The 24,172-nt window shown below is 54.5% G+C and overlaps 1 protein-coding gene across 1 annotated transcript in view; it reads left to right on the top strand.

The window, feature by feature from the left end:
* BEAN1 (brain expressed associated with NEDD4 1) overlaps positions 1-16,259 on the top strand; it is a gene marked incomplete at both ends in the record, with an annotated part of 32,244 nt that extends 15,985 nt beyond the window's left edge. Inside the window, 3 exons of the mRNA XM_080828519.1 lie at positions 7,858-8,118; positions 14,793-14,943; positions 15,920-16,259. Coding sequence (XP_080684645.1) covers positions 7,858-8,118; positions 14,793-14,943; positions 15,920-16,259 — 752 coding nt within the window. The remainder of the gene's footprint in view (positions 1-7,857; positions 8,119-14,792; positions 14,944-15,919) is intronic.
* Between the last annotated feature and the right edge of the window lie 7,913 nt (positions 16,260-24,172).

Below are 24,172 nucleotides of genomic sequence, written 5' to 3'. Positions count from 1 at the left end.
GATGTGAAGAAGGGCCCTTTAGTGTCTTGGGATCTCTTAACTACGTCCAGGCACCTGTACAGACAGGAAACTCCGTGGGCAGCATTCTCCAATGTCCTGGGGCAGGCTGCAAATGAGGAATATATTAAGAAAGTCTTTCAAAACTCTGCTTGCTCTAGCCATGGCCTTGACGCTGTTCACATCTTAGTCCTGCGTTGTTCCTTGGTCCCCTGCCCACCACAAAGCCCAAATTCCTACCAAAGATCTTTAGTTTATATTTTAATAAAATATAATTTAATATTTTAACTTTAATTTAATCAAGATCTTTATTTTAATGTACCATTTTTAATGGTATTTTTGTATCTGCTTAAGAAACCCAAGGTCATGAAGACATTCTCCAGTGCTTTCCTCTGGAAGCTCCACTGATTTGCCTTTCACACTTAGGTCTATGTCTAGGGGATATCTTTAAGATTTTAAGGTTTCATTGTCCTATATTCAGCACACACAGTGTGACAAGCATCCTGCTAGGCACTGTGCTTTAATTAGTTCATAGCCGACACTGCTGTTTCCATTTTACAGATGAAGTAAGTGATAGAGGTTCAGAGGGGTGAAGAGATCAGAGGGCACTGCCCGCAAGAAGCAGGCTTTGAACCCAGGACCATCTGTGTCTTACTTAGCCACAGCCTAGGACAAGCTACACTGATAGAGGAGCTCTAGCCTTTCCCCACAAGGAAGGCAGGTGAGGACTGACCCTTCTCAGAATATTGGTCAATAAAGGGACTGGTGCTGTGCCTGTTTGGCTCCAAAGACCACTAAGGGCTGCAAAGCAACCTTGGGGGTTCAGAGGATAAAATGCTGTTCCCAAACATCCCATAACATTTTTAGAAATCCAAGTTCCATGAACCGCATGCTAAGAAGCAATTCCAGAGCTGCATGGTTCAGTGTGATGCTAACAACCACTTAAGATCACCAAGATCATGGCCAAGAGGTGCCTGGCTTTGCCCCATCTAGTTTTTCCCATCCTATCTACGGAAATGACATACTAATAGATTTCCTGTTCTTAAACCATTCTTGCATTTCCAGAAGAAGCCCTGTCTACTTCTGGGACATTATTTTTAATACACTGTTGCCCTGGTGGTTTTCCAGATGGCCTCATAAATTCTGGGAGCTGAGAGAACCTCTGTGGAGCAGGGGACAAAATCCCATCACCTCTAACATTTTCCAGAATCAGAACCCATGAAAGCAAAAGGCCAAAGCAAAACTCAAGGAAGAGAATACTGTAGCCCAAGTACATAGCTCGAGCCTGGACCAGCTTGTGGTGGGGTAGCTGAGGATAATTTGCAGCATTCATAAATTTAACATGTTATATATCAATTATTCATGAACTTCCTGGAAAGTCCATGTTGTAGTAAATGGTCATTTTTCCAAGCCATGATTTTGAGTCTCATAATACAAGCTGGGATGTGGGAGCTAATCCCCCCAGCTGATGGGTGGGCCAAGCCAGCCCCCCAGCATCTTCTGCCCAACACAGTTACATGACTTCCTACTCATTGAGCATTGACCATGACTCAGCCAGTGTTATAAAAACCTATATTCTTTGTGGAAAACAGCATAAGAGCCAACTTTAGGTGTTGACAAAAGAGGAGAGAAAATGAGGAGGTCGGGACCAGTGATGATTCTAGCAAGAAAATGAGAGTTTGGTGTGGGTTCAAGCGGAAAGCCTAATTCTGTCACGGCTTTGCTTCTGTGATGTCGCCCAGTTCACCATTTGCTCTGTAGAAATAGTCTGTAGAAATAGGGAAAAGTGGTTTGTGACACTGTTACAGTGAATTTCCCCAGCCAATAAATAAATTATCCACCCAACCAGAGATAAAACTTCAGTGAATGATAACAAGACAGTAAGCTTGTTAGATATGTAGAAGCGATCGTCCATGTGAGTTCATTTTGGTGAGTTTATTTAAGTGGCATCTTAATAGTGGAATAAACCACTTTCATCTTGTATTTATGGAATCATGAAAGGCCTGTGGGTAGTCACTTAGATTTTCCAGTTATATTTTAATGTAGTAGTTGAGAAGCTTCTAGTAGGCAGTGGAGCACTCCCCTGTTAAGCCTGATGTGTGAAACAGATGGAAACAGAGCTACTCTGTGTGAAGGGAGATCAGGGAGCTCCATCATGTCCCAAGCTTCTCTTCTTGGCCCTGGGGTACCTATGTAGGACCTCTTGCTTCCCACAGTTCGAGGTTCATTGTGGTCTGATTTGTACCATGTTCCCAGTGTCTAGCACATGTCCAGACATGGAAAATGCACTTAGTGAGTATTGGTGAATGGATGGACGGGCAGGTGGATGGATGGATGGATGATCAAGAGAATGCTGTGTAGATGCCCAGATAAATAAATACACGGAGGGTGGACGGTTGGTTGGCTGAGTGAATTTATAGAGGATTGAGGGTAGATGACTTCACATTCCAGTCCTCCTCTCCACTATAATCTACCCTGCTTATAATGACACAAATGGCCAAGTGAAACGTTTCAAGACCTTGACATGACATTAGCTGACTTCTTGTAGAGATGCATCCCCACTGTAAGAAGAATCTTAAACACCAAGTTGCCCTTTCCTCACTTCCGTGATCCCAATGTCTAGCGGCCATCAAGGTGATGGCCTACAGCCTCACCCCAGGAGCACCTCCTCCTTTCTGGAGCTCTGCTGGGACCTCACCTCTCTGTGTTCCTTCCTCCCTCCTCTGTTTGTCCTCCAAGAGCCAGCCCCACCATGTGGATGTCCCTGAATCCCGCCCCAGCACTCTGATATCTCTCCATCACAGATGCCTGGCAGCGAGAGGACGGGTATCAGCAAATGGGCTGAGAGGCTACCCTAAAAAGCAAAGGAGGAGACCCAGAAATGCCCACGCAAGTGAGCCCGCCCTGCCATGTCCCCTGCTCCAGCCCCTCTGCTGGGACCTGCCAACATCCAGCAGAGGGAAGATGGCGTCTGAATCTTCTTTCCCATATTCCCTCCAGTGACCTCCTGGCCTCCTCCTGGCGGCCTCAGCAGTGTAGGAAGAACCGCGCTGTTGAGGCCAGACTTGCCAGGGAAGTGGACCCATGACAAATGTCCTCAGACTTTCCTGTGACAGGAGCCATCAGTCAGATTTGAGTTGATGGCCCTCCTTTTCCTTTTAGCCATCCTCTCTGAGGGAGTGGGCAGGACTAGAGGCTTAAAGATATCGTCTCAACACCTCCAGTCTCGGTGCCCTCCCCTTGTCAGTGCTCCTCAGGGAGCTTCAGGCTGCAAAGACCGCTTCCCTGTACCGAGACAGAGGGACTGTAGAGCTGCCTGCACACTACATTCAACAAGGACTTGGTAGTGATCTTCTGCCTCAGTTTCCCCGCCCTGCCTGTTCCCCAGACTGGAGACAGCCCTGAGCCCATCCTCCTGACATAGGACTGAATCTTATCACCTCCCCTCACACCCACTGTGCTCACCCGGCTGCCACCCCCTCCCAACCCCTCTCAGACCCATTCACCCACCCTGGAGGGATGAACATTCAAGACTAGGTATCTCTTTGGACAGAGTGCCAGCCGGTCCAGAGAGGGCAGGGGTGTGCCGAAGGTCACACAGCAAGTGAGTGAGAGAACCAGACACAGCCCAGCTCCCCTGCCTCCACCCCCACCACATCCCACTCTCTTCCCCTGCTTGGGGCCACTATTTGATGAATTGTCAGACACCCTGGGTTCAAATCCCAGATCTGCCACAAAACCAGGGGAAATCTTCAGCTCACCAAGACCCAGCATCCTCATCTATAAATGAGGGTGACAAAAGTATCTGCATAGAGGAGAAGCAGGTCCCAGACCCTGCCCCATGTGTCATCCTGGGTCACGTAGAGCCTTCTGACTCAGTTGTGGCTTCCAGTTGGACCAGAAGTCAGGAGACAGAGACTTCTGCCCGGCACAGCAGTGGCCCATGGCCTGGGGTACCACCCCAGCCTCAAAGGGGCCGCTGGGACCCTACCTGCCCAGTAGGGAAGCATCAGGCCTGTCCCTGAGGCCTGCTCAGAGCACATCAAATCAGAGAGGCAAAGGAACTCTGCAGTGGCCTTCTGCCCACAGAGGGCGTCCACTGAGGACTGGCTCTGTGCTCGGCTCTACACAGCGCGGGGTCATGGGCCTCAGCCTCCCCCACCCCAGACCCCGGCAGCAGCCTCCTCCCTGACCCCCCCACTCCCCACCCTGCCCCCCAAGTCTGCGCTCAGAGGGCTCTCCTAAAACACCGTGACCACACTCCTTCACCCAAGTCTCCTCTCTGCCCTGGAGATAGAGGACGGTCTCTTGATTTGACATTCAAAACCCTTCACGGTCTGGCCACCGCCAGCCCCTCCAGCCTCAGCCTCCACCTCTCTCATGACTCCTCGGAAGCACAAGGTTCTCCTCTGGTGGGATTTGCCCGACTGATTCACCACTGATCTGGAGCCCACCCCAGACCTGGACTCCTCCGTTAAGATCTGATCCGCTCCCCTAGACGGTAACGCCCCTTCCATTCCCACAATCTGCCCGGGCTTGTGAATGTGCGCGGATCCCGCATATGGGCTGGACAGTTGGGTGAGTGATGAGCAGAAGGACGTGCCAGCGGATGAGAGAGAATGATGGAGAGTAGCTCACGGAGCCCGCGCCCATGCCCCCAAGAACACAAGCAACCCATCCCTGACCTTCCTCCTTGGGACTCAAATGGCCCCCGAGTTCCCTTTCTGGGCTGGCCTCGCCCGAGACGCTGGAAAAATCCAGTGACAAGACCGAGGGGACACAGGTCCTGCCCTCCAGGGGCTCTCATCCCATGTGGAACCAGAGGGAGTATGAGTGCAGGCTTGGGAACAGCACAGAACAAGCTGGATCTAAGTTCTGGCTCCACCCCTTTTACTACCTCTGTGCCTCAGCTTCCCCATCTGTAAAATGGGTGGGAAAGACATCCGCCTCTCAGGTTGCTGTGATGATTAAATGAGATTATGGTGCTTATAAAGGGTGTAGAGCCTGACCAGTGCTGGTAAGTGCTGGTGAGAGCTACCTTAGTATTCACATTGTTCCTCTGTGGAGAAATTGCCCCAGGGCCCCTCCCCACAGTCCCAACCACATCTCTGGAACAGATGCAGAAATGGAAGATACACAGATGAGGGGTCCCTTCTCCCAGCCCCTCAGCCCTGAATACCTACTTGTCCCAATCTGTCTCTTCCTGACACACTCGGGCTCCCTTCTCTGGAATCCTGGTGTCTTATCAGCAACGTTCAGCTGTCAGAATACCTTCACCCTGCGTAAGCTGTAGGTCACAGCCTGCTTTGACTACAATAAAGGGATCCAGAAGCAGCCAAGCATCATTTTAGAGACAGGAACTTTTTAGTTTATCAAGATCCAAGAAAACATGAGGTCCCAGAGCCCAGTGCCTGGTAGTCACAGGCTCTAGCCCTTGGCTCAGAGTGTGGGCCTGAGGCTGCCCCCCAACCCAGCTCCCTCTCTGTGAGCCACATGACCTTGGGCAAGTTGCTTAATCTGTCTGGGGCTCAGTTTCTCCACTTGTTAAATTGGGGATCCTATCCCAGGCCATCATGAGAATTAAGTGTGTGAGGAGTACCAAGCATAGTGTGGGACCTACAGTAGATGTTCCAGAAAGGGGAGCTACTCAGGCTGGTCTGTGGAGGGAGGGCAGCCTCTCAGGGAAGAGCTAGAACTTTGAGACACACCTTCCTCTTGACCATGGGCACCTTTGTAGAAGCAGCTTGGGAAGAAAGTCCAGGATAGAGGCAAAACCTGCCTTATCCTCTGTCCTTGCCACAGCTGGTGTAGAGGGACGGGGAGGCAGAGGGGTGGGAAGGAGGGCTGTCATCGTGTTATTTCTCTGCAGTCACATATATCTTGTTGATATAATGGGCCCTGTGTTTAGAAATTGGAAGAGTTTCCCTCATAATTTAAAGCAGCATCTACCTCTGCCGGTCCCGGTGACTGGGAGATTAATTCCTCAACTGGCCAGGCAGGTGGGCGCTGGCACCAACTGGCTCTATCTGCGGGCACGGGTGATGCCATCTTTGCACCCAACTGGTGATGAGACAGGCATTGCTGGGGGGTGAGGCTCTCATCTGCAGGTGATGCGGAGGAGGGCGGGGCATCTTCAAAGTGACCCTGAGCGACCAGCACCTCAGCAGCACAGAACAGACACGCACACTCACATCCAGATCAAGGGGACCGGGCTGGGCACCATCCTGGATGGGCCAGCTCTCCGGGAGCACGTCTGCCTTGAGTCATGGGTGACCAGTACGACGCAAGCCATGGCAGCAGCGGGGACACAATGAACGGGACAGTCTAGAGCCCTGACAATGGTGTGGGCCCCGCCCCCACTCCTACTTTCTCGGAAAAGAGCCATGTCCCTGACATGACCCACCCCTGCCCTTGGCTTTCAAAATGAGAGGCCACCTGGTGAGGAGGAAGAGGGTGACATCAATTGGACAGCTGGGCAGCCTGGACTTTACTAGAGAGAATCCAGTAGCAGGTGACCATGGCTCAGCTCCAGTCCAAGCCAAAGCCCCGGCCCCTGGCTGCAGAGTAGTTGTAGCACAGGGCACTGTGGTCACACTAGGCAAGTGGGACCAAAAGCTCCATTTCCTGACCGGGTGGAATCCCCGTGTGGACCTGCTATGAGAAAGGACATGGAGGCTGCCTCCTGGACCCAACAGGAGAAAGAGCCATTGTCACTTAATAACGTCTGTCACCGGCCTCGACTGAGGAAAGCGTGGCCGGCGCGCTCTATGTCCACAGCAAGGGGCTTGAGTCCTCCTAAATCGATGTCCGACTGGACAATTTAAATGGATCTCTTTTGCCTGAGAGAAAGACAAGGAGAAGAGCCCCACTTTGCCCCTTTTCAGCTGTGGGTCTTCAGGAGAAACGGATGACTTGAGCTTAGGGTAGCTAGCTGACAGCCAAGGGAATAAAAATAAGCAGCCGGCACTTCCCCCAAAACTCAAGCAGGCCCAACGGGTCAAAAGCAGACATGAAACTGAATTCTGTACCTTGTTGAAAGTGGGGTCCTGACGTCTCCAGCCATTACCGCCGCATCGTTGGTCTCTCCCTTCAGTGCTTCAGCCTTTGCTCCCTGTATCGTAGGGCTGTGTTCTTAGGTGCATATAGGTTTATAATTGTTACAGCTTCCTGACAGCCTGTCCTTTCATCATTATAAAATGCCTCTTTTATCGCTAATGACAGGTGTTTTTTTTTTTTTTTGAAGTCTGTCTTTTTTAATATTAGTACAGCCACTCTGGGAAGCCTTCTCTGCTCTGATCCAACCCCTTGACGTGTCTGGGTCAGTTACCATTTGATTTCCCTGGAACCCCCTCGGGTGGTTTCACTCCAAAGCAGGAGGTCAGTGTTGGAGGCCAACAGAGTTAGTCCTCATACTTTGACCAACACCCCCATCCATCACCCATCCGTTTCCAAGGTAAAGTTGACCTTCCAACCTCAAATCTTGGTGGAGTAGAGTCCCTATCTAGTACTGAGTCTTGACTTCAAGGCCTCAGTTCTGCCACTGATTTGCTCTGTGACCTTGGACAAGTCTATTGCCTGGAGTTTTTCTTCTCCTACCTGTGAGTTAGTTGAGCTCTCCGGCCAGAGCTGGAGAAAAGAGGAGGGGAGGTCAAGCCGCAGTTTCAGAGGCTCCTTCAGGGAGTAGAGCAAAGCACTGTTCCCTTCCTCCCTCTCACAGGCAGCTGGGACACAGTCCACGGGGCTGAAGCCTGACTATCCTCCATTTACTAGGGACACATCATTCACAGGGCAGCCGGGCTGGAAGAGGAAACATGGCAGGGTCTGTGCCCCAACTCAATGTCCTCTCCTTGTTTCCAATAGCTCGGTACAACCGAACCAGCTATTTCTACCCGACGTACTCAGAGAGCTCGGAGCACAGCCACCTGCTGGTGTCTCCTGTATTGGTGGCAAGTGCAGTCATAGGTGTGGTCATCATCCTCTCCTGCATCACTATCATCGTGGGCAGTATCCGCAGGGACCGGCAGGCCCGGCTCCAGCGTCACCGCCACCGCCACCGCCGCCACCATCACCACCACCACCGCCACCGCCGCCGTTACCACCGAGAGTACGAGCAAGGATACGGTGAGTTGCCCTCCACCCCAGGGCCTGGCCTCCTGCCTGATTGTGACGGCCACCCAGGAGACACAGGGGAGGGGGCAGCTCTGCCAGGGGTGGGGCGGGGTGGTCAGGAAGAGATCAGAGGCTCTCGGGGGCCTGAGAGGTCCAGGAGTCTGCCAAGGTGACCCTGAAGGTCAAAGGAAGGGTGTGGTGCTACTCCCCAGCCTTGGCCAGTGTGGGCCCGGCTGTACTGACAGCTGGTCCAGCTGGGACCTGCGTGGAAGGACGGAGGGAGAGAGGGATGGGTGGGTGGGATGGGAGGACAGATGGGGAGGGGGATGAGGAGATGGAGAGGTGAGGGAATGGGGTGGGGTGAGTGAGTGGACAGACCAGTGGCTGAAGGGAAAGATGGGTGAGTGGGTGGGGTGGGAGATGGACGGCTAAGTGGGTGGACAGAAGGACAGATGAAGAGAGGATGAGTGGCTAGAGTGCGTGGATACAGACGTGGACTGGGTGAACTGTGTGAGCGCAGGGATAGATGGGTGGGTGGGTGGGTGAATGGATGGAAAGATGGACAGATAGGAAGGTGGTGGGATGGACAGGTGGGGGGTCAGTTGGGCATATGAATAAGTAGATGGATGAATGATGGCATGAGTGATGAGTGAGTGACTCTACCCCCAGGGAGCCTGCAAAGTGCATAGAGAACTGATTGGAGATTTTCCCAGTGAGGGGAATCTCCCTTACACAGAGGTGGTGGTTAGTTCCTGGGGCAACCAGTCCCAAAAGTGTCCATCTGGCCAGAAGGCCTGAACTTTTTACAGAAGGCAGCCACCTGACTTTGTCTGACACTTGGAAGGGGCCCGTTATCCAAAAGCAGCAAGAAGGAGCCCAATTCATTCAATTCCCAGAATGGTTGTCAAGAGCAGGAAAAAGCCTGCCCTGAGGCCTGACAGAGCCTCTGCCTGGATTCTGGGAGCCATATGGGCCCAGAGGCCACCATCACACCACAGGTGAAGCCATCTGGAGGTCCCAGAGCCATGGCAGGGCCTGGGAATCTTTCCTCCTCCCTGGGACAAGCAGAGCTTAGGAGAAAGAAAGAAAATAAAAATTTAAAAACTGGTTGAGTTGGATCTCATCCACCTGGACCAGAGGCCTGAAATCCACAGCCCCCTCCCAGCATGCCCTGATCACCCAGCAGCTTTGTGCCACTTCCTCCCCTTTCCACACAGAGTGAACTGGGTGAGGAAGGGGCCACCTTTTAGCAACTACAGCTCACCTCCCTCACCCGGCCGCCGGGAGCTGAAGCAGGGAGGACCTGGGCGGCAGGACACTCACTGATTGCCCCGCACTTTCCACGCACGATCTCATTTCACCCTTTCTGTGGTCCTGGAGGTCGGACTACTTTTTATTACCTTCCCAATTTACAGATAAGGAAGTTGAGGTTGAGGGGTGCCTGGGTGGCTCAGTGGGTTAAAGCCTCTTCCTTCAGCTCAGGTCATGATCTCGGGGTCCTGGGATCGAGCCCCACATCGGGCTCTCTGCTCAGCAGGGAGCCTGCTTCTTCCTCTCTTTCTCTGCCTGCCTCTCTGCCTACTTGTAATCTCTGCCAAATAAATAAATAAATAAATAATTTTTTTTTTTTTTTTTAAAGGAAGTTGAGGTTGGGGCATTCAGGCTACTATAACAAACATACCAGAAATGGAGAGGCTTGTAAACAAAAGAACTTTTTTTCTCCATTCTGGGGGCTGGGGACTCCCAAGGTCCCTGAAGATCTGGTATCTGGTGAGGGCCCACGTCCTTCTCGCTGTGTCCGCACACAGTAGAAGGGACGAGCTAGCTCTCTGGGGTTTCTTTTGTGAGGGCACTGGTCCCTATTATGAGGGCTTCACCCTCATGACCTAATCATCTCCCAAAGTCCCCAACTCATACTAGCAGCACCTTGGGGGTTCAGATTTCAATATAAGAATTGGGGGCTGGGGGGGTTAGCAAACATTCATACCATAGTCAGGTGCTGAAGTAACATACCTCGGGTCAGCCAGCCAGGTGGACCCCAGATTTGAGCCCAGGTAGCCCGACCTGGGCTCCTGCAGGCTCCCCACCACATGCCACGGGTCACACCACTGAGGGAGGCTGAAGGTGTGGGGGAAACAGCACCAGGGGCGCCCCAAGGGCCCAGGGCCCCATCTGGCAAATGCACCCAAGACCTAGGGGCCCTGCGGACCTGGACGTTGCTCCGCTGGCAATGCTGATAGGAGAAGCAGAAGAGCAGGAAGCCGGCCCTCTCAACGAGACACAGAGGGACAGCACCTGGCAGGGGACATGTGGCCACGATGGAGGAAGGGGGCAGCAGGTCAGCAGGTCAGTGGTTCGCCCTCAGTGCCCAACAGGGGAAGCTAAAGAGAAGAGTCAGCATGAATCAAGCAGGTGCTGAAAGCCCAGCCAACCCAGTCCCCTCTAGGGTCCCCAGAAGCTGAGGACTCCCCAAGAAGACAAGCCAGGAGCACTGCCCAGCACTGGCCTGGCTTATTCCTATGCTTACAGCACCAGCCTGCCCCTGGAGGAGTGCGAGGCTCTTGCCCAGGCATGCCCACTCCCAATAAGGAGCTAGGGTTAGAGTTAGGGGAACCTCCACACCTTTGCATATGCTCTTCCTAGGTCCACAGTGCCATTCCCCATACTCCCCCCGCCACAACTGACAAAAGCCTACTTGTCCTTCAGGCCCGCCTCAAATGCCACCACATCCTGCCCAGGTAGGGTGGAATCACCCTTCCCTGTACTCGCTTGGAATTTGCCTACACTTCTGCCCATGCCCCTGTCATGGGATGGCGGGGCTGCACCGGGGAAAACAGGACCTGTGGGTAGCTCTTGACCAGTGCGGTCCATAGCCCAGCACAGGATCTCACCCAGAGAAGATGTTCTGTGGGCCAGGGAAGGAACCACCCCATTTCCTCCTCACTGCAAGAGCTGTGTTTGCCCATTTCCTTTTATTTAGTGTTTATTTTTTCAAAGTCATCTCTACACTTGACGTGGGCCTCGAACTCACAACCCTATGATCAAGAGCCAGCCAGGTGCCCCAGCCCATTTTAAAGACTGGGATACCAAAGCACCTTGTTGGACAGCCTGGAAGTTCCCAGGCCTGAGGAGCCTGGTACTTAGAGCATGGGAGAGGGGCCCAGAGTAAATCCCAAGCTGAGGTTTGAGGTCGACCTTGGCCTTGAGGAGAGAGATGGGCCTGGAGGCCCAGGGCCGGTGCCCCATGAGCAAGGCCCTGGCCCTGATCTCTGGAGTTGGTGGTGTGACAGCAGGTCACAGCCAGGCCACACCCGGCACCTCCATGGGGCCTCAGCGGGGAGAGGCACAGACACCCCCCATGGCTTCCTGCAGCCTCTTGGAGGGTGCACAGGGGTGCCAGGAGCCTCGGAAGGAGGCCGGCGAGAAAGGAAGCACCCCGTGCCTCACTGTGGGGAGGGCAAAGCAGCAGAGCGCTGACAAGCACCCGCCCGGTAGCCCTGGGGACGCTTCTGTCCTCCAGACACCCCCTTCCCCTGGCTGCACTGACTCGGGCTCTCCTGCTCTCTCTCCTAGCGCTCTGCCTGCGCCTCCTCAGACTTCTCTGTGGATTCCTAGTCTCTGAGGAGAGGAATAGGAAGGTCCCTCCGAGCCCGACCCTTGGCCCCAGGTCCTCTCTCCGCACGCACTCCTGCCTCCATCTCGGCCACCTGCCTGTTTCAGGCACTACCAGTCACCCTCGGCCAGGGACCCCGCAGGCGTCTCTTCTCAAGGTCTCACAGGCTCGTCAGAACCAGGGATCCAAAATGGGCTTCATCTTCCACATCTTGCTGTACGACCCGGGGAAAGTGGTCCAACCGCTGTGTAGCTCAGGCAAGTCACCTGCATGATGGGTACATGGGGACCCACCCCTACAGGGTACTGTGAGGACTAAGTCGCCCAGCACCTGGCTTCTGGGTCCGTGCTCAATACATGTTAACTCTTTTCACTCTTTCTCCCCCGAGAAAACCTGAGCCAGGGCCACACTGGTGACACTGGCCACTGCCCCTTGCCAGCCACCTAGCTGGCAGCTGCTAGGCATTCTCTGCAAGGCAACCTGAGGGACTGACCTGGGAACACTTCCATCCTCTGCTCAACACCCCCCCATGGCTCCCCATTGCCCCCAGGACAAAATTGGCCCTCCTCTGCCCGCGCACAGAGCCCTTCTGCAGTCTAGCTGGGCACAGAGAGAAGAGCCAATAAATGTTTGAGAATGAATGAATGAATGAATGAACGGGCCAGTGAGTGAATGAAAGAAATTCTGTTTCTGTAAGATGGAAAGATCTTCAGCTTTAAGGGGCAGATCGGGTCTCTCACTTGCCGGGACTTTAGAGCGAGCGCCCCCACCTCTCAGTTTCCGCATCTGAGAGCAGGAGGCGGCCACAGCGCCTCTCACAGGTGTGGGGTGAATGTGGTCATGGAGACGAGAACACAGTAGGTGCCCATGGGTGCAAATTCCTGTTCTCCACTCCTGGGCTCGTGGAGGGGCATTTACCTCAGATTGGGGTTAAATCATGAGCTGAAGGGTTTCTTGACTTTGGCAAAGGGGTAGGGAGATCTCACTCCCCACGAGGTGGCTAGAGGGACTTCCAGAGGCCTAAACCATCGGGGTCTGTGCTGCCCGTGGAAGTAGGGAGAGGAGATAAGAAAAGAATTTGGGGAGCTGAAATGAGGGGCCGGGGGAGTCTTTCCAGCTGTTCCTCAGGAACTCTGGGCTGCACTGGGTCAACTCAGGATCGGGGGCTGAGCTAGGCAAGCGCCTCAGAGCAGCCTCAGTTTCCCTAAGCTGTTCGGCCTCTGGGAAGCCCCAGGAAAGCTGCCCAAGCAGAGAGGGGAACGGCAGTGTGCTCGGCTCCGTCAGCTGTCGGGCGTGCCCACCACAGCTCTCCCACCATGGTCTAGGACACGGCCTTAGCTTTCCCGAGGTTGAGACAAGCCATAACCTCCTGCGTGGTGGGGGAGCCCAGAGCCCAGAGGCCCACATCCCACCTCTGTCTGCACCCTTTTTCATGCTTTCTTCTTTCCTGAGTCTTCTTCCTCAAGTTCTTCCAGAAATTCTCACCCTTCAGCTGGTGCCCTAAAGGGAAACAAATCTCATTTCAGCTCCTTTTTATAGCATGCGTTATCGGGGACCTTTTTCCTAGTAGAAAAGTAATATGTGTTCACCGTGGAAAAACCTTTAAAATACAGAAAATATAAAGAAGAAAATAAGGGTCATGATCCTGTCATCAAGACAGAGCCACTGTTAACGTGTCTGGAATATTTCTTCCGAAAGCTTTCTCAAGGTCCATAGATAACCTCAGGATTATACCTGCAGATAGAGTTTCACGGCCCGATTTTTCTACTCACTGTTTTATCAGGAGTGGGCAAAAAAAGAGATGAGGGGAGTGGAAAGAACAGTCCTTAGGGTTATAGCGACTGTGCATGAATTCCAGCTCTGTGGCCCTGAGCCTCAGCTTGTAGAATGGAGAATGGGGACGGACATCCTCAGTGTGTAAGATGCGGATGGACGGTGCTGCTGACCTCAAAGCAGGTCTCTAACCCCACCCCAGACAGATAAGCCCCACCCCCTGATGTCGCCTCCTGATCTCTGAAGGGAGGAGCCTGCTGAGACCCCGGTGTAGGTGGGGAGACCTCATGCCTCAGGCATCTTTGCAGCTCCACTGTCCCCTAGCCTCTACTAGAACTGCCAGAAACAGGGAGGTGGAGAGCTTTATAGAGTGAGGAGCCAGGCTATTGAGCTGCCCTCTGGTCCTACCAGTAATTTGTTGTGTGACCTCCGGCAAGTCGCTGAGCCTCTCTGAACCACGCTTGTTGAATGCATGTGCTCTATCAGCACCTCCTAAGCAGTGTTACTAGATCCAAGAAAAGAAGAGTCTGTGGTCAAATGCTGCCCAAGTACTGTCAAATGCAATTCTCAGCTGCAGGACTTTTCAGAGCCTTTAATGTACTACTATATGGTAAACATACAAACAAAACAGAAGAGAAGACAGTATATGGAGTGGCCAGAATTCATTACAGAAGTGCCTATTCTCCTGGGCTAACTAAGGGAATAATGTATGGCTGGGCGCAGGGAGAAGGGAGGCCTGACCCCAGAGACCTCTGTAGCCCTCATTCCCTGACTCCCCAGTTTTCATGTTGCAGCCCTTCTCCACAGTTTCAAAGCTTCCTTTTCACACCACACTCTTATTTCTAATCTCCTTCCTTAGCTCAACTGTTCGTTCCTTCTGCCCAGTCTGTCCCTCTTCTCTTGGCTAATTCCTAGATAAGACCCAGCTTTAGGAGCCCCTCCTCCAGGAAGGCCTCCCTGACCTCCGGGCTGAGTCGGCTTATCCCTGTTCCCACAGGGCCAGTGCTGCATCTATCAAATCTCTTGACTCAGTACCAGGCTGTCAGCAGGACAGGCTGCTCACCACCCTGGGAGCCCCACCGAGGCAGAACCCATTCCACTTCCTCTCAGAGACCCCATGCCCAGCACAGCAGTGGTGCTTACATTCTAGGGCTAGCTCCGAGAGAATGACAGGCCGCTGGGGTTGGTGAGGGACCAGATGGTGAGCTGGAGAGCACAGGGTCTCAGTGGCCTCAGCTACACATGTAGGGCCCTCCCTGCTCCCAGTCTAAAGCCCAGGCTGAATGTCTGTCCCCTGCAGTGTCTGATGGGCACACGTACAGTCGCTCGAGCCACCGGATACGCTACAGCTGTAGCCCTGTCGAAGACTGGTCCCCGCCCTTGGACCTGAGTTCTGATGGGGACGTGGATGCCACAGTGCTTCGAGATATGTATCCGGATTCTCCACCAGGGTAAGGAGACTGTTTAGGGGAGGAGGGCAGGAGCCAAAAGGGCTCCCAACTCCCCTGGGGGGGGGGTGTGAATCCCAACCGCCCCCCAGGGGAAATAGCAACATCTCCCCCAAATGGTGTAAATGCAGAAAATCTCTGGATGTGGCCATCTCCTGACCAAGCAGGTCCCGATGACCAAGGCATGATTCAACAGATGTCACTGGAGAAGGAGAAGCTCAGCTCCTTCTGACTGGGGTCAGGGGGTGGGGTGGAGGGTCCAGGCCACGGCTTCTTAGTATGCACCCGCAAAACCCAAACCCTATGCACTGGGTCAGGCCTCACTGTGTCCAAACTGCACTCACGGCCATCAGGTAGCCCAGTCCCATGGGGGAATTCTTCTCTGGGGGGCCTGTGGGTTCTCCCTGGCACCCTCAGGCAGATGACCCACAGGTTAGTAGTTGGACAAAGAAGAGAGATCAGGGCCTCCATTGCTTCCTTACCAGGAGACCCCTCTGGACCCACAAACAGCCACAGCCCCATCACCCGGTACCCCTTTCCCCCTGGGGGGCTGTGAGTGCTCTTCTGCCCTACACCTATGGGTTTCTGAGGAGCCCCAGGGTCTCCTTCTAAGCCTGGAAGAGCCGATTCCATGACTTGAGGCCCAGGAGAGTCAGGCAGGCCGAGGTTGCTGCCCCGGACCATGCGCTCTCAGTGCCGGCTGGGAAGCTGCTCCATCGGCTGCGGCCACTGTTCTGAGCTATCCAAGACCCGGAGTTCAGTGACTTGCCCAAGCACGTTCACACGGAGCCCGGGCTGAGTCAGGACCAGAATCCAGTCTCAGTGGTTCAGGGGTGCCTTTCCTGGGGGGTTTGGAGGGTTTCCTTAGAGCCAGCATGACAAACCTCCAGGGCAACCGTCCCTGGTGACAGGGAAAGCCCCCACACTGGCCCCTGAAGCCAGGTTCCACTGAGCCCTGAGAGAGCCTCTTCTCTTGTAGTTATGAGGAGTGTGTGGGGCCAGGAGCCACTCAGCTGTACATCCCCACGGACGCACCACCGCCCTACTCGCTGACCGACTCCTACCCCGTGCTGGATGGTGTCATGTATGGAGGCATCATCCACAGCCCCGGCCGATACCAGCAGGCGCAGAGGATCCTGGGCCAGGCTGGCCTCCACACCGTCTCCATGGATACCCTGCCCCCTTATGAGGCCGTGTGTGGGCTTGGCCCCCCATCAGGTCTGCTGCCGCTGCCAGGCCCAGAACCGGGGCCCAGGAGCTCCCCGGGCTCACCCACCCCGACCCGGGCCCCGGCCTCTGGTCCAGAAAGGATTCTGTGAGTGACCCAGCCAGCCAGGTCCTGCCGGTCCCTCGGGCTGAGCCACAAGGGCGTGCACACACACAGATACACACACAGGCTTACAAGGGCATGCGCACATGCACACACACACAGAGATGCACACACAGCACTCCCATGTGCACACATACATACACAGTTTGTACACCTACACACACACACAGATGCACACACAGCACTCCCATGTGCACATACAGATAGTTTGTACAAGTACACACACACACAGCTGTGCACACACTTCTACGTGCACACACAGATAAACGGTTTGTACATACACATACACGCTGACACACATGCACACACACATCCAGATATGCACCACACATGTACAGACATGTGAATACACACAGCCCCCCTCCCACATCCACACAAACCCATCTGCTAAGGTTTCATTAAAAATGAAGCTCTCTTGACCTCCCGTCTCCTCCCCAGCCTGTTGGTTATGCCTTTGCAGGCAATGCTGGGAGAAGACAGTTGGAGAGGGACAGGGCCTTGCTCCCCCCCTCTCCCTGGCCTGTTTGCCTCTGCCCTCGCCTGGCAGGCTGTGCCCAAACTCTGATTCTGCCTCCAGAAACTGCCCGACCCTCCCAGGTCGGCTGCCTGCCCCCACCCCCACTCCAGGGCAACACGCCCTCCTGGGCAGTGGGACAGGCCTCAGTGAGGTTCAGCCACACACTGGACCCCTCCCTCAATTCCAGGGCAGCCACACTATCACCACCCTGACACTTACGGGGTGAGGGACACGGGCCTGGGGGCCCAGGCACAACCTGGAAGCCCTCACTGCCCCCCCGCCCCCTCCCTAACCCAGTGCCCCCGGCCTCATGGCGCTGGCGGCGTTATTTTGGAGGGCCCCCACCCCAAGCGACTGGTGATGAGCAGGGTCCTTGGCGGGCGCACGACGGTGGTGGTGGTGGGTTACAGCTGTCCCCGTGTCAGTCCAACCACGGCCCAGGGCTGAGGGTCTTCAAAGAAGAGAAGGGTGGCCTGGGCACAGCTCTGAGACAGAGACGTGGCCCCTCGCTAAGTGCGTGCCCAGCTGACCACCGTGGCCCGAGTGTGAGCTGTCTACCCTTCCCCCGGGCAGCAGCTCCTAGTTGGGAATCGTGAGCTGATGCATTCTGCCCCTGCCCTCCAGGGCACTTGCAGAGATGAAATACTGGGGAAGCGGGCCCCCTAAATACTAGCATGCCACCATGAGAGATCGGATCTGGGCCTCACCGCCAGAGGCACCCGGAAGGGGATATATGGGTGTGCCTGCTTACAGAGTGGCCCACAACTCCCAGCAATTTCCATCCAAGAAGATGGATGAAGACCCAGCCTGCCAGAGGGAGGCAGCCGAACAGCTTTGCAGAGTGTCCCGCCAGCATTGCCAGCGGCAGGAAGTGGAAACCTCGAGTCCACCCTGCCTCCCCCCCGCCCCCACCCACCCCTTCCCCCATTTCCATTCCTCTAATGAAGGGCTAAGACATTTCAGTAATCCCTTTCTTGAGAAGGAGGGTGACAAGGATGGCAATCGTGAATTTTACTTTCTGTAGAAATAGGGTTTCTTCCGGTGCAGAACTGAAAGGAATCCGTGCAGAGGTTCTGCGGCATCCTAAAGCACCCGACTCCGCCGGGAAAGGGACCTTGTTTACAAGCAGTTCTGTCCGCCTCTGTGGTGTACTGTTTTCTAGGCAAAAAATATCTGTCTGTTGTACTGTATAGCCTTTAAATGCACTCCAGGGATGGGACTCTTTTAAGAAATGCATCCTGCTTCTGCAACCCTAGAGAGTACTGTGGGAAACAAGATAAAAATCCCTAAGTACTCACCAGTGTTTGAGGGATGGAGCTAAACAGCTTTTCTCGTTCCTGGTTTAAGCGCTAAATAAGCAACAATGTATCTTTTCTGTGTTCAAAATAAATATATCGTATCAATAAAAATGTTGCAAAAATAATATTTTCGAGGAGTGTGTGTGGTAAGGGGCTGGGGCCATCGCTCACATGTAAGAAAAGTTAAGTGAAAAAGAAAAGTTAAGTAAAAAAAAAAAAAAGTTAAGTACCTTCCTTCTCTCAAGAGGAGCAGCCCTGAAATCTTGTCACTTCCCTGTTGACAAGGCTTTTGGGGTAGTCAGGGACTTCCACGCTGACTCGCTTCTTTTCTTGACCTCCCTGAAACACAGCTTCATCTCTCTGAGCCGTGGTCAGTATCAATGTCACCAACACGGGCCATCAAGTTTTGGACTTGAGTCCAGGATCCCCCGGGAACTGCACTTTCTCCTAGCCCAGCAGTTGATTCTCAGCACCCTGATGGTTTCGACTACCAGGAGGCGGGGTAGGAGGATTGGTGATGAGACGGAGATGAGTGGTTTTCTTCCCCTAGCAGAAATCCTTTTCCGTGCTCTCCGTAAGACCTCAGCTTTGTTCATTAATCCCTTCTCTGGCAGAGGCTGGTTGCCTTCCTCTGTCACCCTTCCCTCCCACTCGAACTCGAGTGGCATCCACCAGCAGAGTCCTAGACCCGGGAGTATCCTGAAAGTGGGGCTCAGTCCTGAAGAAAGGGGCAGCGCCAGTTCCAGGTCCCAGCCGTCCTGCACCCACTCCAAGCCCACACTGCCACCTGCTGGCCGCCTGCTGCCACTGTTCAAAGCCAACAGGTCTGCCTTGGAAAAATAGCACGCGCTTCCCTTTTCTCACTTGCAAACCTACCGCCCACGGACACGAGCAGTTGTAGACAGAACCTGTTTGGGTTCTGAACTGGTCTTCCACCCTGGCAATATTCCGTGAGGCTTAACCAGTCAAGCAGTCGACTCTCAGGAATCCCGCCTGCCCCCCAGCCTCTCTCTCTGGGCACAGCCTGAGGCCTAAGCACCCCTCCCTGGGGGCACACCTCCGTGCCCTGGGGCCCTCTTGTCCAGAATGAATGTGGCAGCCCTCACGGCGACGGTGTCCAGCCACCCCAGCCCGAACTACACCAACACCCAGTTCCAACGACACACAGGATCCCCCACCAGCCCAGGAGACTGTGGGGCTTGGCGTTTCCCGCCTTCCCCATCCATGACACACCCTGTGTCTATACATGGCGCCACATGCAAGGTCCTACGGCACACTCCTACAAGGAGACTGGCCTCTCTCTGCCACGGCCTGAGGGGTGGGGCCGAGGAGCACACCCCCACGCAGTGGGGTTCATCAGGGGCCCAGTGAGAGGGGAGGTGGCAATTTTCAGGATGGTGGGAACAGGATGGGGCAGGACCAGATCCTGGGACAGGAGAAGGGCACCAGGGGTTGATGAGGGAGATGACCTGGGAGCACCCAGAGGGAGAGGACAGCGAAACAAGGAAGGAAAGGAAGCCAGTTCAGGGTGTCGTGGTCACACAGGTCCCCCTCCAAGGAGGAAGTAGAGAGCACGCCTCAAAGTTAGCCACCAGACAGGAAAGGAAACAGCACTCACAGTAGCTCACAGACTCTCAAGGGCCATCGTTTCTCCTTGTCCCTGGTGCAGCCAAGCAGGCTTCTGTGGCCAAAGAAAGTCTTCAGATGGGGGAATGTCACGGCTGGCAGGTAAAGTTATCCCCACGGTCAGCAGGCTCTGCCACCGGGCCAGTATGCACAGGCACGGCGCACTCCAAGGTCTCAGACAGGGCACCACCAACGTTGGCCACGCATGAGCAGCCCAAATCACGCGAAAGAGGAAGGAGGGTTGATACAAAGTCTGGCCACCCACAGCCGCCCCTCGGACCACCACCTGGCTCGAAATAACTAAGTCTGCCCCCTCACATGCACACAGAGGGGTCTCTCACACCAAGTTCCTCGCAACACCATTGGACACACGCTTATGTGCGCGTCACTCAGCTCACACCGCCCGTGGCTACACACACGCCCGCTTGGGTGGCTTTGGGGCACACACGCCAGTGCCCCACACTAGGCGCCCACACGCCCAGGGGTCCCCCATGAACACTCCAAGGCCACCCACTCCTACTCAGGTGCCACCGCTGGTGTCCACCTGATGACTGACCAGGTCCTGGGCATGAGCGGTAGAACGACAAGCAGCTTCAGGGTCTGAGAGAGCAAATCTTTGATCGTGAGCTCTGCTCTGCTTGACCTCACACTGAACCTCCCCAGTCAGGTGAACTCTCTCAATCAGAGCTAATTAACCTGGTCAGGCCTGGTATGTCGGGGCTGGGGGCTGGGCACACCCTTGCCCCCCAGGGTCGCAGTCCCCCTGTGCCTGCTAGGCATCTCTCCCAGGAATCCCAAGGCTCCAGGTCCCCAGCCCCTGTTGTCACGACCCCAACCTTACCACACTAACTCCTCCCCAGCCTGACCCCTGAGGTCCCGGGGCTGGCCAGCATTCTGTTCCACAGCTGGGAGATGCCTGGTCCATGACCCGCCACAAAACCACACCACCTGGATTACAGGGGGAGGGGAGGCAACTTTTGAAAGGGAACCCTCTATCCTCTGGCAGGTTCTGAGACCCATTACCTATCTCCATGACTCAACTGCAAGACACAGAAACCCAACTTGAACCTTCTTAAGGATATTTATTGACTCATGTAACTAAATTGTCCAAGTGATAATTCTGACTTCAGGCTTGGCTGCATCCAGGAGGTCCATGAATATGGGCAGGTGTATTGCCTCTCTTGGCTCTCCTGCCCACTATGTCACCTTCATTCTCCCACAGGAGCAATGGCTGTGGACGCCCCAAGTCTGTGTTGGCTGGCTCATGGCCCAGCCTCAGGGCCTATCTCACTGCTGGGCTCTGACATCTCGTCCTCTTGCCCGCCCTTCCCTTCTTGGCCTGTCCCTGTGTATTTGAGCCATCCCTGCCAGACTTGGATGATTCTTCTCTGAGTGGTGAACCCCAGGGATGGGGGGGGTGCCTTATGGAGTGGACAACTGACAAGAGCAGTCAGTTCAATTATGATGGAAACAAACTCCTCTCTGTGTGTAACGGCCTTGAGGATGGTAAATGCAGACTTCCAGACTTGGGAGCCCCTGACCAGGCAGCACCCACCTCTGTAGTCCCTGTCTACAGAGATGGGTCCTGAGTGTCCCTGAGCTCCTAGGCTTTGCAGGGGACTTGGGAGCCTTTGGGCAGCAGGGATAGCTGTGAGGGAAGCCTACGTGTTGGGACCCAGATGCTTGGCTGTCCCTACTTCTGTCATCAGTTCACTGTGACCTTGAGCCAGGTCCTTTCCTTCTCTGGACCTCGGGACCCCCACCCTCCCCGACCCCACCACAGCTCCCGCATATCTCCAGTGCCCCCCTCACTCCCCGTCTCCTGCATTGTCACCAAAGTTAGTCAGCCTGGCAGGCAGAGAAAGGTTCTCACTAAGCCAGTCACTCACCAGAGGGCCCAGACACCACCACGAAATCCGACAGCTGACAAGGCCGCAGAGGTCCGGTGGGGAGGAAGCGGGTCCTGGAGAAGCTGAGCTGACCCAGGCACCAGAGGACAGAGCGGGAATTCCAGGCCCCCGGCCCAGCCTTCCCCACCACACTCTTAGGCCACCCTAGAGATACAATTCATAGGCACGATGGGCTTCCCAGAGCTGAGGAACAAGATGTCCAGAATGAGTGAAGTGGTTATATCAATAAGTAACTAAAAGCAACAGAATTACACGGGATGGGGGGTGGCAGTGGAGATTAAATTGTGTGTACCAAATTGTTAAACTTTGGCTATTAATAGGAAAAAAGGGGGGGCGCCAGGGTGGCTCAGTCCGTTAAGCAACTGCCTTCCATTCAGGTCATGATCCGAGGGTCCTGAATCAAGCCCAGGATTAGGTTCCTTGCTCAGCAGGGAGCCTGCTTCTCTCCCTCCCTCTGCCTGCCGCTCCCCCTGCTTGTGCGCTCTCTCTCTCTTTCTCTGTCAAATAAATACATAAAGTATTTTTTTTTAATAGGAAAAAAAAAACAAGCCACACCAGCCCGCTCCTCAGGGAGCAAATCTGCCTGGGGCCAAGGAGAGAAATAGAGACGAAGAGACAATGAGAATGAAGGCCCTTCTGTGTTAGACAGACAGACAGACACACACACACACACACACACACACACCACCACCTTTCCTTGGCCTGGTGATGGCCTCTTCCGCAGAGCTCAGTGGCCTGGAACTCTACATATCCCCCTCGCCCAAATCCACCATTCCCCCTTCTGTGCCCTTATAAATCTTTGGCATCAAGGGAAAAGCATGGCTTTGGGTCTCATACCTCTGGCACGGTAAGCTGCGCAACGGCCTCCAAAGACGTGCAGGTCCAAATTCCCACAAGCCGAGACTGTGTTAGCTTCCGTGGCGAAGGCTCTCAGAGGAGGCAACGAACCCGGGTTATCCAGATAGACCCAATAGGACCCCAGGGGTCGTCGCCAGGGGAAGGCCTCAGGGTCAGCATAAGAGAAGATGCACCAAATTGAAGCGGCGGAAGAGGAAAATGAGAGACTGACACCTGCTACCCTCCAGGACGGGCTCGGGAGGAGAGGTGCTGCTCCCTGGCAACCCATTATCAAGGAGTCCTCCAATGAGAAAGTGACTTCCCAACCACGAGGATAGAATTCCCCTTGGGCCGTGGGGCTCAAGAGAGGTTGCAAGAGGCAGGGGAGCTAGAGGCAAGGACCCGAGAGCCCCCAGATGTGGCGAGGCCAGGTCTGAGGCAGCTACAAGGCCAAGCACCAGGCAGATGCCCTTCCTGGTGACTGGAGGGCCCGGAGGCCGGCACGGTGTCACAGAAAGCTGATGAGAAAGAATCCTGGGCTGAGTTCTACAAGGTCACACTCCTCCCTCCTTGGGGCTCTCCAAGCTGCGAGCCACCCCCAGGCTGGGGCTTTGTCTTGTTGGCTTCTGAAGCCCCCAGGACGGCATGGATGGGGACACAGGCTGGCTGCCCGGCTCTTCCCCAAGCATCACGGGAGGACACGAAAGGGGACCCAGAGTCTGAGAAGTCAGGATAGAGGGCACGTGCTGCCCCCTCCCAGAAACTCACACCCCTACACCTGCTCCAGGAGAAGTCCTAGAGCCGAGGAGCGAGGGGTCCTTCAGTAGCCCAGTAGAATTTACTTGGCCACAGGAAACTCTTACTCACATAAGACTGATTACGAACTCCCAGTAAGGGCTCCCTGTGGAGCACCCTTTGAGAAATGCTGACCTGCACGGAAGGAGTGAGTCATTGAGTGGCTGAATGAGTGAATCATGACTTAATTAAGTATTGGGTGATTGAATGGAAGGAAGGAAGGAAGGAAGGAAGGGAGGAAGGAAGGGAGGGAGGGAGGAAGGGAGGAAGCCCAACTCCGAAAACTGTCCCTCACCCGTATCTCCCCAAATGCACCTTGCCCCACCATGCTGGAAGGGGCTCAGACAGTGGGGTGAATCCAGATCCTAATCGTGCTGCCCTAATTTATACCTGGGTCTGTATGAAAAGAGAAAATCTCCTCTGTTGTCTTTTTTTTTTAAAGACTTATTTATTTGACAGAGATCACAAGAAGGCAGAGAGAGAGAGCAGGCTCCCCGCTGAGCAGAAAGCCCAATGCGGGGCTCGATCCCAGGACCCTGAGATCATGACCTGAGCCGAAGGCAGAGGCTTAACCCACTGAGCCATCCAGGCGCCCCATCTCTGTTGTCATTTTAATCTACTTCCCCCTGAGGGAACGCTGGGATCCGGTGAGATTGTAGCATGATCCCCACCCCTCCGGGGACATAGGGCAGAATTCGAATCTCGAGTCTGAGTATAAACCAGTGAGCTATAAAACAAAAATGAAAACGGATGGCAGAAGGCTGGGAGGGAGAGAGATGGTCAAGGGTCGAGAGTACACAGATAACTGTTGGGCTCTGCTACCCTAAACGCAGCCCAAGGATTGGTGTACATTTTCTTTGGGCAGCGATGGCAGGAAGCACAGAAGGAGTAGGGAATGAAGACAAGGGAGGGACGTGAA

This window comes from Martes martes, assembly GCF_963455335.1.
Source record: "Martes martes genome assembly, chromosome: 17".
NCBI lineage: Eukaryota > Metazoa > Chordata > Mammalia > Carnivora > Mustelidae > Martes > Martes martes.
Note: the sequence above shows the minus strand (reverse complement) of the source record. Positions and strands in the feature narration are given on the sequence as shown.